At 49.8% G+C, this 15913-nt stretch overlaps 1 protein-coding gene across 1 annotated transcript in view; it reads left to right on the forward strand.

Annotated features, from left to right (window-relative positions):
* cog1 (component of oligomeric golgi complex 1) overlaps window positions 1-15913 on the forward strand; it is a 28747-nt gene that overhangs the window by 8433 nt on the left and 4401 nt on the right. The window contains exons 8-16 of the mRNA XM_042313427.1: window positions 921-1131; window positions 1803-2175; window positions 4395-4879; window positions 5471-5628; window positions 6576-6615; window positions 8540-8664; window positions 9352-9460; window positions 10796-10905; window positions 11989-12070. Coding sequence (XP_042169361.1) covers window positions 921-1131; window positions 1803-2175; window positions 4395-4879; window positions 5471-5628; window positions 6576-6615; window positions 8540-8664; window positions 9352-9460; window positions 10796-10905; window positions 11989-12070 — 1693 coding nt within the window. The remainder of the gene's footprint in view (window positions 1-920; window positions 1132-1802; window positions 2176-4394; window positions 4880-5470; window positions 5629-6575; window positions 6616-8539; window positions 8665-9351; window positions 9461-10795; window positions 10906-11988; window positions 12071-15913) is intronic.

Consider the following 15913-nt stretch of genomic DNA (forward strand, 5'->3'; position numbering starts at 1 on the left):
CTGATACCCTGTTGGAACACAATGAGACTGATACCCTGGGTTGTCCTGAACACAATGAGACTGATACCCTGGGTTGTCCTGAACACAATGAGACTGATACCCTGGGTTGTCCTGAACACAATGAGACTGATACCCTGGGTTGTCCTGAACACAATGAGACTGATACCCTGGGTCGTCCTGAACACAATGAGACTGATACCCTGGGTTGTCCTGAACACAATGAGTCTGATACCCTGGGTTGTCCTGAACACAATGAGACTGATACCCTGGGTTGTCCTGAACACAATGAGACTGATACCCTGGGTTGTCCTGAACAGACTGATACCCTGGGTTGTCCTGAACACAATGAGACTGATACCCTGGGTTGTCCTGAACACAATGAGACTGATACCCTGGGTTGTCCTGAACACAATGAGACTGATACCCTGGGTTGTCCTGAACACAATGAGACTGATACCCTGGGTTGTCCTGAACATGTGAACGTGTAGATGGAGGGAAAGCATGTGAATTGGCATTCAGCCAGACTCTATAACTCATCTTTTCATTCTCATCCCAGCTGGAAGGAGGACGTCTGTAACAGAGTCAGCAGTCTGGTTAGGGTTGTTATCATGATGTTTTGTTTCTCCCAGCTGGAACAGAGTCAGCAGTCTGGTTAGGGTTGTTATCATGTTGTATTGTTTCTCCCAGCTGGAACAGAGTCAGCAGTCTGGTTAGGGTTGTTATCATGTTGTATTGTTTCTCCCAGCTGTAACAGAGTCAGCAGTCTGGTTAGGGTTGTTATCATGTTGTATTGTTTCTCCCAGCTGGAACAGAGTCAGCAGTCTGGTTAGGGTTGTTATCATGTTGTATTGTTTCTCCCAGCTGGAACAGAGTCAGCAGTCTGGTTAGGGTTGTTATCATGTTGTATTTTTTTCTGGCAGCTGTAAGGAGGACATCTGTAATGGTGTCAGCAGTCTACTGGTCTATGTGAACAGTCTGAAGGGCCTAGCCTCCATCAGAGATGCTGTGTGGGACCTCCTATCCACCGACTCCATCAGTCAACACTGGAGCTTCATCTGCCAGCGGCTGTTAGAGCGCCCCCTAGCGCTGTGGGAGGACTTCCTACAGCAGCTCTTCCTCCAACGCCTGCAGGTAACTAGCTACACTCAGGTCCCGTTTCCAGGACACAGATTAAAGCTAGTCTTAATCTAGGTTTAGATTAACGAGACCCAGGCCTCGTCCCCCGGGCTTTGATTGTGGACACATGGAAGGAAGTGTGTGGTGCACCACATTAGTCCTGGAGGAAGTAGCACCTTCTATGGAGAATCTCTGTTGACCAGGCTTTTCAGACTAGGACTAATCTGTGTCCATGTTATAAAATAGAATGGATCTGACAGTTTAGCTGTTGTTGTTAATATTATTCTCTAGTCGTGTGTATTCTATACACCCTGCTCCTCTCATTACATTGAGCTGTTCCCATGCAGACAGTGGGGAACCTTTTAGAAACAGGACAACAGGTTTAACCTGCCGATTTAACGAGCTAGTAGCTACAGCTGACTTCTGTCTTCTAGCTATCTAGTAAACTAATTCTCCTCTCCAGAATAGTTCTAATCTGCTCACTGTGTCTGTCTGTTTCTTCTCTCTCTCTCTCTCTCTCTCTCTCTCTCTCTCTCTCTCTCTCTCTCCTTTCCTGTCACTCTCTCATCTCCTTTTCTAACCTCACCCCCTCTTCCATCTTCCTCCCTCCTTCCTATCTCTCTATCTTCTGCTCCCTTAATTCTCCTGTTCTCCATCTCCCCCTCTTCTTCCATTCTCTCCCCCAGGCGATCACCCAGGAGGGTACAGAGACTATCTCCACCAGCTGCAGACAGCTCCTCTCCACTGCCCTTCGAGATCTAGAGGGCCAACCCACCCCTCCAGGCCCCGGTCCACCAGGCTCCAGCCCTCCCCTCCCCAGCCGAGGTGCTCTCTACGAGGCAGACGTGGCCTCCTTCCTGTGGTCCGAGGCCCAGGGGGACCTACTGAGCGACGCGGCCTGGGTCAGTGTATCCCAACGGGGGCCACAGCATCGGAGCGGCCTGGCCATGAAGACTCAGGCCCTGACACCCTGTGTCCAGATCTTCTGTTCATCACTGGATGCTGCTCTCAGAGACAGACTGGATGACCTGCAGCACTACCTGCCCTCTGATAACACAGGTAGGTAGACAGATGGATTACCTGTCCTCTGATAACACAGGTAGGGAGACAGATGGATTACCTGTCCTCTGATAACACAGGTAGGGAGACAGATGGATTACCTGTCCTCTGATAACACAGGTAGGGAGACAGATGGATTACCTGTCCTCTGATAACACAGGTAGGGAGACAGATGGATTACCTGTCCTCTGATAACACAGGTAGGTAGACAGATGGATTACCTGTCCTCTGATAACACAGGTAGGGAGACAGATGGATTACCTGTCCTCTGATAACACAGGTAGGGAGACAGATGGATTACCTGTCCTCTGATAACACAGGTAGGGAGACAGATGGATTACCTGTCCTCTGATAACACAGGTAGGGAGACAGATGGATTACCTGTCCTCTGATAACACAGGTAGGGAGACAGATGGATTACCTGTCCTCTGATAACACAGGTAGGGAGACAGATGGATTACCTGTCCTCTGATAACACAGGTAGGGAGACAGATGGATTATTGGACTTTATTTCTACAGGAGGTCCCATTAAGATATTGTCCCAGGGAGACCTGGCCTAATGATAATGTAATGTGAACTAAGGTGAAATACTTAACATGAAGTCATCAATATCGACTGCATCTCAAACTCTCTTCTCATTATAGTGGACTCCTTTTGACCAGAGGTTCTCCTACGTCTCCTTCCTCCACTCTACCTCCTCCCCCTCTACTTCCTCCTCCATCTCCTCCTCCACCCCCCCTATACCATCTTCTCCATCTCTACCTCCTCCTCTACTTCCTTCTCTACCTCCTCCTTCTCAACCTCCCCCTCTACTACCTCCTCCACCTCAACCTCCCCCTCTACTTCCTCCTTCATCTCCTCCTCCACCCCCTATACCATCTTCTCTACCTCTACCTCCTCCTCCCCCTCTACTTCCTCCTCTACCTCCTCCATCTCCACCTCAACCTCCCCCTCTACTTCCTCCTATACCTCCTCCTCCCCCTCTACTACCTCCATCTCCTCTTCCTCCTTCTCTCCCTCTACCTCCTATTCCTTCTCCCCCTCCCCGACCTCCTCCTTCTCTCCCTCTACCTCCTTCTCCTCCTCCTCTACCATCTCCTCCTCCACCTCCCCCTATACCACCTCCTCCATCTCTTCCTACACCTCCCTCTCTACCACCTCCATCTCCTCTTCCACCTCCCCCTCTACTACAACCTCATCTTCCTCCTCTACCACCTCCTCTATCTCCTCCTCCACTTCCCACCTCTACTACTACCTCCCCCTCTACCTCCTCCATCTCCTCTACCTCCTCCATCTCCTCCTCTACCACCTCCATCTCCTCCTCTACCACCTCCATCTCCTCCTCTACCACCTCCATCTCCCCCTCTACCACCTCCATCTCCCCCTCTACCACCTCCATCTCCCCCTCTACCACCTCCATCTCCCCCTCTACCACCTCCATCTCCCCCTCTACCACCTCCATCTCCCCCTCTACCACCTCCATCTCCCCCTCTACCACCTCCATCTCCCCCTCTACCACCTCCATCTCCCCCTCTACCACCTCCATCCACCTCCATCTCCCCCTCTACCACCTCCATCTCCCCCTCTACCACCTCCATCTCCCCCTCTACCACCTCCATCTCCCCCTCTACCACCTCCATCTCCCCTCTACCACCTCCATCTCCATCTACCCCTCCATCTCTACCACCTCCTCCATCTCCCCCTCTACCACCTCCTCCATCTCCCCCTCTACCACCTCCTCCATCTCCCCCTACTACCTCCTCCATCTCCCCCTCTACCACCTCCTCCATCTCCCCTCTACCACCTCCTCCATCTCCCCCTCTACCACCTCCTCCATCTCCCCCTCTACCACCTCCTCCATCTCCCCCTCTACCACCTCCTCCATCTCCCCCTCTACCACCTCCTCCATCTCCCCTCTACCACCTCCTCCATCTCCCCCTCTACCACCTCCTCCATCTCCCCTCTACCACCTCCTCCATCTCCCCCTCTACCACCTCCTCCATCTCCCCCTCCACCACCTCCTCCATCTCGCCCTCTACCACCACCTCCATCTCCCCCTCTACCACCTCCTCCATCTCCACTTCCTCTACCTCCCCCTCCTTCCTCCTCCTCTACCACATCCTCCATCTCCTCTTCCTCCCCCTCTACCTCTTCCTCTACCACATCCTCCATCTCCTCTTCCTCCCCCTCTACCTCTTCCTTCTCCTCTTCATCCACAGATCCCCAGGTCCCCTCCGTCTCCTTCACTATAGGCCTCGGCTCTGGGTCCAGTTCTGGTTCCGGTACCGTCTCATCCTTCGACCGGTTCACAGACGCCGTGGCGGTCGAGGAGACCCTACGTGAACGCTGTCTGGCATGCGTACGTGACATCATCACCTGCGTGCGCTCTAAACTGGGGGCGGCCTCACCTGTTGGCTCCTCCCCCGGCCCAGCCCGTCTCAGCTCGGTGCTCTTCATGGCCCGCCTCTGTCAGTCCCTCAGCAAGCTCTGCCCCAACCTCAGGCAGTGCATCCTGGGTAAACAGGGCTGTGCTGCAGCTGACCCTGTTACCAAGGGAACACCCCGCCAAAGCAGGAAGTTGGGGAAGGCGGCTGCCAAGGCGACAGAGGTTAGCCCCGCCCAGGCCAAGTGGGCGTGTCTCAAAGAGGAGCTTCTGGTTGTCAGTATGGAAGCATATCGGATATGGAGCTCCGCCCTCTCTAAGGTGAGGGGGTTACTTGGAGGGATAGTTCACCACTAAATCAAAGTTTGTCAGACATTTTCTGGGGCTGTTTAAACATCTCAGAGTTGGAGTGGGGCTCTATGATCAGTTTTGCCTTTTAGATTAAAATGAAATACATGGACAGGGGGGGGCTGATCCTAGACCAGCTCTATGACTGAATACTGGTCCTATTAGATTACATGGACAGGGGGACCTGATCCTAGACCAGTTCTATGATTGAATACTGGTCCTTTTAGATTACATGGACAGGGGGGATCTGATCCTAGACCAGCTCTATGACTGAATACTGGTCCTTTTAGATTACATGGACAGGTGGGACCTGATCCTAGACCAGCTCTATGACTGAATACTGGTCCTATTAGATTACATGGACAGGGGGACCTGATCCTAGACCAGCTCTCTGAGAGGCTTGATACAGAGTTTTGTGGTCTAAGAAAACTTCCAACAATCAGTTTGAAATGAAATCACAACCCAGTCAGTTTAGGCCGAGCCATCCTTCCTTTGTTGTCATGTCTTTTATTACCTTACCCCCTGGTCTCCCCCTCTCTCTCTTTCGCTCTCTCCCCCCTCAAGGCGCTGGTGGGTCGGTTTGCGACCTCGCTGCACGCAGAGTCTGCCGGGGCTATCCTAGCAAACGCCACCAACTGGGAGGAGCTAGAGATCCAGGAAGAGGCGGAGTCGGGGAGCAGCGTCACCTCCAAGATCAGACTTCCTGTCCAGGTAAGAGTGATGTTATGACATCATCGCTCAGCTCAGCAGGACCTGACCAGTAGTGTCTCACAGACAGGAGAAAGGATTTTCAAATAGAAAATTAACACTGAGATGCTGCAATATTATCTCTTTGTCTCTGTCTCTCTCTGTCTCTCTCTCGCTCCCCCCTCTGTCTCCCTCTCTCTGTCTCCCTCTCTCTGTCTCCCTCTCTCTGTCTCCCTCTCTCTGTCTCCCTCTCTCTGTCTCCCTCTCTCTGTCTCCCTCTCTCTGTCTCCCTCTCTCTGTCTCCCTCTCTCTGTCTCTGTCTGCCTGTCTCTGTCTGCCTGTCTCTGTCTGCCTGTCTCTGTCTGCCTCTCTCTCTCTGTCTCTGTCTCTCTCTCTGTGTCTGTCTGTCTCTCTCTCTGTGTCTGTCTGTCTCTCTCTGTCTCTGTCTGTCTGTCTCTCTCTCTGTCTCTCTCTCTCTCTCTCCTCTCTCTCACTCCTCTCTCTCTGTCTCCCTCTCTCTCACTCCTCTCTCTCTGTCTCCCTCTCTCTCTCTCTCTCTCTGTCTCCTCTCTCTCTCTGTCCCTCTCTCTCTCTGTCTCTCTCTCTCTCTCTCTCTCTCCCTCTCTCTCTCTCCCCCTCTCTCTCTCCCCCTCTCTCTCACTCTCTCTCTCTCTCTCTCTCTCTCTCTCCCTCTCTCTCTCTGTCTCCCTCTCTCTGTCTCCCCTCTCTCTGTCTCCCCCTCTCTCTCTCCCCCCTCTCTCTCTGTCTCTCTCCCTGTCTCCATCTCTGTTTGTCCAGTCTCTCTGTTCCACCTGTGTCTGAGGTGTCGGTGTAGGGGGTCTGTCTGTGCCCTGCCCCACCCTCTCTACTCAAGTCTGGACCTGGTGTCACCAGTACCAGAACCTCTGTCAGCGCAGGACAAGGTCACACACACACAGCTCAGGACTGCCTGTCTCAGGACAAGGTAACACCACACTCACAGCGCAGGACTCTCTCTCCTCACTCACACAGCGCAGGACAAGGTCACTCTCTCTGTCTCTCTCAGCTCAGGACTGTCACACTGTCACACTCTCAGGACTGTAACACACACTCAGCGCAGGACTGTCTCACACACACAGCGCAGGACAAGGTAACACCACACACACACAGCGCAGTCAAGGTCTCTCACACACACACACAGCGCAGGACTAACACTCACACACACAGCGCAGGACAAGGTCTCTCACACACACACAGCGCAGGACAAGGTAACACACTCTCACAGCACAGGACAAGGTAACACACACACAGCTCCCCCAGGACCCCCTCTCACAGGACTCACACAGCGCAGGACAAGGTAACACTCACACAGCGCAGGACAAGGTCTCCCACTCTCACACAGCGCAGGACAAGGTAACACACACACACACAGCGCAGGACAAGGTGTCAGTCACACTGTCTCCACCAGCGCAGGACAAGGTGAACACACACACAGCGCAGGACAAGGTAACACACACACCCACAGGACAAGGTAACACACACACACACACAGCGCAGGACAAGGTCACACACACACAGCGCAGGACAAGGTAACACACACACACACAGCGCAGGACAAGGTAACACACACACACACACAGCGCAGGACAAGGTAACACACACACACACAGCGCAGGACAAGGTAACACACACACAGCGCAGGACAAGGTAACACACACACACACAGGACAAGGTCAACACACACACACACACACAGCGCAGGACAAGGTAACACACACACACAGCGCAGGACAAGGAACCACACACACACAGCGCAGGACACACACACACAGCGCAGGACAAGGTAACACACACACACACACACAGCGCAGGACAAGGTAAACACACACACACACAGCGCAGGACAAGGTACAGCGCAGGACACACACACACACAGCGCAGGACAAGGTAAACACACACACACACAGCGCAGGACAAGGTAACACACACACACACAGCGCAGGACAAGGTAACACACACACACACAGCGCAGGACAAGGTAACACACACACACACAGCGCAGGCAGGACACAGCGCAGGACAAGGTAACACACACACACACAGCGCAGGACAAGGTAACACACACACACACACACAGCGCAGGACAAGGTAACACACACACACACAGCGCAGGACAAGGTAACACACACACACACACACAGCGCAGGACAAGGTAACACACACACACACACAGCGCAGGACAAGGTAACACACACACACACACAGCGCAGGACAAGGTAACACACACACACAGCGCAGGTAACACACACACACAGCGCAGGACAAGGTAACACACACACACACAGCGCAGGACAAGGTAACACACACACACACAGCGCAGGACAAGGTAACACACACACACACACAGCGCAGGACAAGGTAACACACACACACACACACAGCGCAGGACAAGGTAACACACACACACACACAGGACAAGGTAACACACACACACAGCGCAGGACAAGGTAAACACACACACACACAGCGCAGGACAAGGTAACACACACACACACACAGCGCAGGACAAGGTAACACACACACACACACAGCGCAGGGACAACACACACACACACACAGCGCAGGACAAGGTAACACACACACACACACAGCGCAGGACAAGGTACACACACACACACAGCGCAGGACAAGGTACACACACACACAGCGCAGGACAGCGCACACACAGCGCAGGACAAGGTAACACACACACACACACAGCGCAGGACAAGGTAACACACACACACACAGCGCAGGACAAGGTAACACACACACACACAGCGCAGGACAAGGTAACACACACACACACAGCGCAGGACAAGGTAACACACAGGGCTGACACTGTAATCATAGAGCACACCTGGACAATGAAATGAGTTGTCATCCTAAAGAGATGAACATCCCCCCCCGCCCTCTCTCCCTCTCCAGGACTGTCCGTTCCCTATGACTCAGAACAGGTCTCTACAGCTGTTATTTGACCTGAGATATCTCACTGCTACCCTGGGTACCAAACTAGAGGATGGCAGGGCCTTCCGCTCTCAACAAGACCCCAGGTACACACACACACACACACCTGTATGTTACAGGGTTCAGTAACATCCTGGTCTCTCTATGTTACAGGGTTCAGTAACATCCTGGTCTCTCTGTGTGTTTTACAGGGTTCAGTAACATCCTGGTCTCTGTGTGTTACAGGGTTCAGTAACATCCTGGTCTCTGTGTGTTACAGGGTTCAGTAACATCCTGGTCTCTCTGTGTGTTACAGGGTTCAGTAACATCCTGGTCTCTCTGTGTGTTACAGGGTTCAGTAACATCCTGGTCTCTCTGTGTTACAGGGTTTAACAGGGTTCAGGGTAACATCCTGGTCTCTCTGTGTGTTACAGGGTTCAGTAACATCCTGGTCTCTCTGTGTGTTACAGGGTTCAGTAACATCCTGGTCTCTCTGTGTGTTACAGGGTTCAGTAACATCCTGGTCTCTCTGTGTGTTACAGGGTTCAGTAACATCCTGGTCTCTCTGTGTGTTACAGGGTTCAGTAACATCCTGGTCTCTCTGTGTGTTACAGGGTTCAGTAACATCCTGGTCTCTCTGTGTGTTACAGGGTTCAGTAACATCCTGGTCTCTCTGTGTGTTACAGGGTTCAGTAACATCCTGGTCTCTCTGTGTGTTACAGGGTTCAGTAACATCCTGGTCTCTCTGTGTGTTACAGGGTTCAGTAACATCCTGGTCTCTCTGTGTGTTACAGGGTCCAGCAGGTGTGTGATTCGCTGGAGAGCTACATTGATCCCTTTGACCTGGATGTGTTCATGCCTCCATTCAACAGCAACCTCAACCGCCTATCACAGAGGAGTTCGGTACGAATAGCCCCGCCCCCTGACGCTACTAACGTGATTGGAGACTAAAATGAATCAAGATAGTCAGTGTAGAGTAGGGTTATCCTGGGTTATTCTGGGTTATTCTGGGTTATTCTGGGTTATTCTGTGTTATCCTGGGTTATTCTGGGTTACCCTGTGTTATTCTGGGTTATTCTGGGTTATTCTGTGTTATTCTGTGTTATCCTGGGTTATTCTGGGTTACCCTGTGTTATCCTGGGTTATCCTGTGTTATTCTGGATTACCCTGTGTTATTCTGATTTATCCTGGGTTATTCTGGATTACCCTGTGTTATTCTGATTTATCCTGGGTTATTCTGGGTTATCCACTGTGTATTGATCGTTCATTAACTTTGGTCACAATTTGTAGCTCTCTGAGGTGCTGTTGGTGATTCAGATGTTGTATTGACGTTGTGATCATTTATGTGGTGTGTTTATATTGTACGATTGTTGTGTTTTGGTTGCGTTGAGGTTGTTGTGCTAACATTGCGATAATGTTGTAATAACATTTAAAAGGGAATTTCCAGGTCAACAAAACAAAACAAAAAAGGAGAGAAATGGTTGATAGTAACGGAGAAAATGTCCAACTTTGGCCTCTTCTCTGAGAAGGCTGTTATATCATAATGACACCAAATGTTCTGTAGACATCAGCTGAGAGGCTCGTAGGATTTCACAGCCGCTACAGATCACAGTGTTACAGAATACAATAACAATCCTCCAGTCTGACGGCAAGTCACTATCGTCAGATATGAGAACAATCCATAACCTACAGCATGGAGTCTAGTGACCATCAACTCACATCCTGTACAACCACAACACAGGAAATCATGGAGTCTAGTGACCATCAACTCACATCCTGTACAACCACAACACAGGAAATCATGGAGTCTAGTGACCATCAACTCACATCCTGTACAACCACAACACAGGAAATCATGGAGTCTAGTGACCATCAACTCACATCCTGTACAACCACAACACAGGAAATCATGGAGTCTAGTGACCATCAACTCACATCCTGTACAACCACAACACAGGAAATCATGGAGTCTAGTGACCATCAACTCACATCCTCTACAACCACAACACAGGAAATCATGGGGTCTAGTGACCATCAACTCACATCCTGTACAACCACAACACAGGAAGTCATGGAGTCTAGTGACCATCAACTCACATCCTGTACAACCACAACACAGGAAGTCATGTGTGTTACACACAGGTGAAATGTAGCAATATGCTAAAGCCCTGTGTTAATGACTTAATTCTCTTTAAATGTCCCCATCCCAAACACCGTGTTAATGTTGTGTGGTTCCAGGTGTTGTTGGGGTTGTTGACGGGGACAGAGAAGCAGTTTGTTTCCCGTGGTAACAGCGCGGCCTCTCAGGAACCATACAACATCCTGCCGCTGGCCAGCACCCAGATCAGGTGACTACACACACCAGGACACATATTCATTAATAAAAAGTGTCTCTGAATAGGAGTTCTGATATTGGATCACTGGACAGGTGGAAACTGATCCTAGACCAGCTCTATGACTGAATCCTGATCCTATTAGATTACATGGACAGGGGGACCTGATCCTAGACCAGCTCTATGACTGAATACTGGTCCTCTTAGATTACATGGACAGGGGGACCTGATCCTAGACCAGTTCTATGACTGAATCCTGGTCCTATTAGATGACATGGACAGGGGGACCTGATCCTAGACCAGCACTTTTACCTTGATGCCTTATGAGTAGGCTACAGGTCCATTAGTATTATAGCCCAGTACCCAGTCTATAGGCTATAGGTCCATTAGTATTATAGCCCAGTACACTGTCTATAGGCTATAGGTCCATTAGTATTATAGCCCAGTACAATGTCTATAGGCTATAGGTCCATTAGTATTATAGCCCAGTACCCAGTCTATAGGCTATAGGTCCATTAGTATTATAGCCCAGTACCCAGTCTATAGGCTATAGGTCCATTAGTATTATAGCCCAGTACACTGTCTATAGGCTATAGGTCCATTAGTATTATAGCCCAGTACCCTGTCTATAGGCTATAGGTCCATTAGTATTATAGCCCAGTACACTGTCTATAGGCTATAGGTCCATTAGTATTATAGCCCAGTACACTGTCTATAGGCTATAGGTCCATTAGTATTATAGCCCAGTACCCAGTCTATAGGCTATAGGTCCATTAGTATTATAGCCCAGTACCCAGTCTATAGGCTATAGGTCCATTAGTATTATAGCCCAGTACCCAGTCTATAGGCAGGTCCATTAGTATTATAGCCCAGGCTAGGCTAGGTCCATTAGTATTATAGCCCAGTACACTGTCTATAGGCTATAGGTCCATTAGTATTATAGCCCAGTACCCAGTCTATAGGCTACAGGTCCATTAGTATTATAGCCCAGTACCCTGTCTATAGGCTATAGGTCCATTAGTATTATAGCCCAGTACCCTGTCTATAGGCTACAGGTCCATTAGTATTTTAACCCAGTACCCTGTCTCTGTTTTCCAGGTTTGGGTTGTTACCTCTGAGCATGACCAACTCCCGTAAAACCAAGTCCTCCACACAGGGAACTGACATCACACGCCCACTGGTGAGTCACACAGACGGACGAGCTGGGGGGGGGGTGGGGGGGAGGACGGACCAAGGTCCACCAGGGGGGGGAGGGAGGACGGACGGACCAGGGGGACGGACGGGTGGGGGGTGGGGGAGGACGGACCGGTGGGGGGGGGGGGGAGGACGGACAGATGGGGGGGGTGTTGGGGGATGGGCGGACCGGGGGGGGGAGGACGGACGGACCGGCGGGGGGGTGTTGGGGGAGGGGGGGGATGTTGGGGGAGGGGGCGGACCGGCGGGGGGAACGGGCGGGGGGGAGGGTCTGAGGTTGAACACATAGGTGAGGTTTTCATATAAACCTGCCTGTATGAATGTCAACCTCACCTCAAGTTTCAGTCTGTTTTTAACCTTGGCCATGTCTGTTGATTTCCTGCGATGTGTATCATGATGTGTTATGTCTCCTTTTCCAGCTGTTTTGAGGGCAACAGACCCAGGACAGCAGCAACAGGTCATTGTGTGTGTGTGGGTGGTATCTTTAGTGTAGTGTAGTATGTGTGTGGTATATTTAGTGTGGGTGGTATCTTTAGTGTGTGTGTGGGTGGTATCTTTAGTGTAAGTGTGTGTGGTGGTATCTTTAGTGTAGTGTAGTATGTGTGTGGTATCTTTAGTGTGTGTGTGGGTGGTATCTTTAGTGTGTGTGTGGTGGTATCTTTAGTGTGTGTGTGGTGGTATCTTTTAGTGTGTGTGTGGTGGTATCTTTAGTGTAAGTGTGTGTGGGTGGTATCTTTAGTGTAAGTGTGTGTGGTGGTATCTTTAGTGTAAGTGTGTGTGGTGGTATCTTTAGTGTAAGTGTGTGGGGTGGTATCTTTAGTGTAAGTGTGTGTGGTGGTATCTTTAGTGTAAGTGTGTGTGGTGGTATCTTTAGTGTAAGTGTGTGTGGTGGTATCTTTAGTGTAAGTGTGTGTGTGGTGGTATCTTTAGTGTAAGTGTGTGTGGGTGGTATCTTTAGTGTAAGTGTGTGTGGGTGGTATCTTTAGTGTAAGTGTGTGTGGGTGGTATCTTTAGTGTAAGTGTGTGTGGGTGGTATCTTTAGTGTAAGTGTGTGTGGTGGTATCTTTAGTGTGTGTGTGTGGTGGTATCTTTAGTGTGTGTGTGTGTGGTGGTATCTTTAGTGTGTGTGTGTGTGTGTGGTGGTATCTTTGTGTGTGTGTGTGGGTGGTATCTTTAGTGTGTGTGTGTGTGGGTGGTATCTTTAGTGTGTGTGTGGGTGGTATCTTTAGTGTGTGTGTGTGTGTGGTGGTATCTTTAGTGTGTGTGTGTGGTATCTTTAGTGTGTGTGTGTGTGGTGGTATCTTTAGTGTGTGTGTGTGGTATCTTTAGTGTGTGTGTCAAATCAAATCAAATTTTATTTGTCACATACACATGGTTAGCAGATGTTAATGCGAGTGTAGCGAAATGCTTGTGCTTCTAGTTCCGACAATGCAGTAATAACCAACAAGTAATCTAACTAACAATTCCAAAACTACTGTCTTATACACAGTGTAAGGGGATAAAGAATATGTACATAAGGATATATGAATGAATGAGTGATGGTACAGAGCAGCATAGGCAAGATGCATTAGCTGATATCGAGTGCAGTATATACATATGAGATGACTATGTAAACAAAGTGGCATAGTTAGTGGCTAGTGATACATGTATTACATAAGGATGCAGTCGATGATATAGAGTACAGTATATACGTATGCATATGAGATGAATAATGTAGGGTATGTAAACATTATATAAGGTAGCATTGTTTAAAGTGGCTTGTGATATATTTACATCATTTCCCATCAATTCCCATTATTAAAGTGGCTGGAGTTGAGTCAGTGTCAGTGTCAGTGTGTTGGCAGCAACCACTCAATGTTAGTGGTGGCTGTTTAACAGTCTGATGGCCTTGAGATAGAAGCTGTTTTTCAGTCTCTCGGTCCCAGCTTTGATGCACCTGTACTGACCTCGCCTTCTGGATGATAGCGGGGTGAACAGGCAGTGGCTCGGGTGGTTGATGTCCTTGATGATCTTTATGGCCTTCCTGTAACATCGGGTGGTGTAGGTGTCCTGGAGGGCAGGTAGTTTGCCCCCGGTGATGCGTTGTGCAGACCTCACTACCCTCTGGAGAGCCTTACGGTTGAGGGCGGAGCAGTTGCCGTACCAGGCGGTGATACAGCCCGCCAGGATGCTCTCGATTGTGCATCTGTAGAAGTTTATGAGTGCTTTTGGTGACAAGCCGAATTTCTTCAGCCTCCTGAGGTTGAAGAGGCGCTGCTGCGCCTTCTTCACGATGCTGTCTGTGTGAGTGGACCAATTCAGTTTGTCTGTGATGTGTATGCCGAGGAACTTAAAACTTGCTACCCTCTCCACTACTGTTCCATCGATGTGGATAGGGGGTGTTCCCTCTGCTGTTTCCTGAAGTCCACAATCATCTCCTTAGTTTTGTTGACGTTGAGTGTGAGGTTATTTTCCTGACACCACACTCCGAGGGCCCTCACCTCCTCCCTGTAGGCCGTCTCGTCGTTGTTGGTAATCAAGCCTACCACTGTTGTGTCGTCCGCAAACTTGATGATTGAGTTGGAGGCGTGCGTGGCCACGCAGTCGTGGGTGAACAGGGAGTACAGGAGAGGGCTCAGAACGCACCCTTGTGGGGCCCCAGTGTTGAGGATCAGCGGGGAGGAGATGTTGTTGCCTACCCTCACCACCTGGGGGCGGCCCGTCAGGAAGTCCAGTACCCAGTTGCACAGGGCGGGGTCGAGACCCAGGGTCTCGAGCTTGATGACGAGCTTGGAGGGTACTATGGTGTTGAATGCCGAGCTGTAGTCGATGAACAGCATTCTCTTACACTAAAGTGTGTGGTGGTATCTTTAGTGTGTGTGTGTGGTATCTTTAGTGTGTGTGTGTGTGTGGTGGTATCTTTAGTGTGTGTGTGTGTGGTGGTATCTTTAGTGTGTGTGTGTGTGTGGTATCTTTAGTGTGTGTGTGTGTGTGGTGGTATCTTTAGTGTGTGTGTGTGTGTGTGTGTGGTATCTTTAGTGTAAGTGTGTGTGGTATCTTTAGTGTAAGTGTGTGTGGTATGTGTGTGGTATCTTTAGTGTGTGTGTGTGGTATCTTTAGTGTGTGTGTGTGTGTGTGGTATCTTTAGTGTGTGTGTGTGTGTGGTATCTTTAGTGTAAGTGTGTGTGGTATCTTTAGTGTGTGTGTGTGGTATCTTTAGTGTGTGTGTGTGTGGTATCTTTAGTGTGTGTGGTGGTATCTTTAGTGTGTGTGGTGGTATCTAGTGTGTGTGGTGGTATCTTTAGTGTGTTTGGTGGTGTGTGGTGGTATCTTTAGTGTTTGTGTGTGGTATCTTTAGTGTGTGTGGTGGTATCTTTAGTGTGTGTGGTGGTATCTTTAGTGTGTGTGTGTAGTGTCTTTAGTGTGTGTGTGTGGTATCTTTAGTGTGTGTGGTGGTATCTTTAGTGTGTGTGGTGGTATCTTTAGTGTGTGTGGTGGTATCTAGTGTGTGTGGTGGTATCTTTAGTGTGTGTGGTGGTATCTTTAGTGTGTGTGGTGGTATCTTTAGTGTGTGTGGTGGTATCTTTAGTGTGTGTGGTGGTATCTTTAGTGTGTGTGTGTGTAGTGTCTTTAGTGTGTGTGGTGTAGTGTCTTTTAGTGTGTGTGTGTAGTGTCTTTAGTGTGTGTGGTAGTATCTTTAGTGTGTGTGTGTAGTGTCTTTAGTGTGTGTGGTGTATCTTTAGTGTCTTTTTAGTGTGTGTGGTGTCTTTAGTGTGTGTGTAGTGTCTTTAGTGTGTGTGTGTAGTGTCTTTAGTGTGTGTGTGTGTAGTGTCTTTAGTGTGTGTGGTGG

This window comes from Oncorhynchus tshawytscha, unplaced genomic scaffold, assembly GCF_018296145.1.
Source record: "Oncorhynchus tshawytscha isolate Ot180627B unplaced genomic scaffold, Otsh_v2.0 Un_contig_6853_pilon_pilon, whole genome shotgun sequence".
NCBI classification, from domain to species: domain Eukaryota; kingdom Metazoa; phylum Chordata; class Actinopteri; order Salmoniformes; family Salmonidae; genus Oncorhynchus; species Oncorhynchus tshawytscha.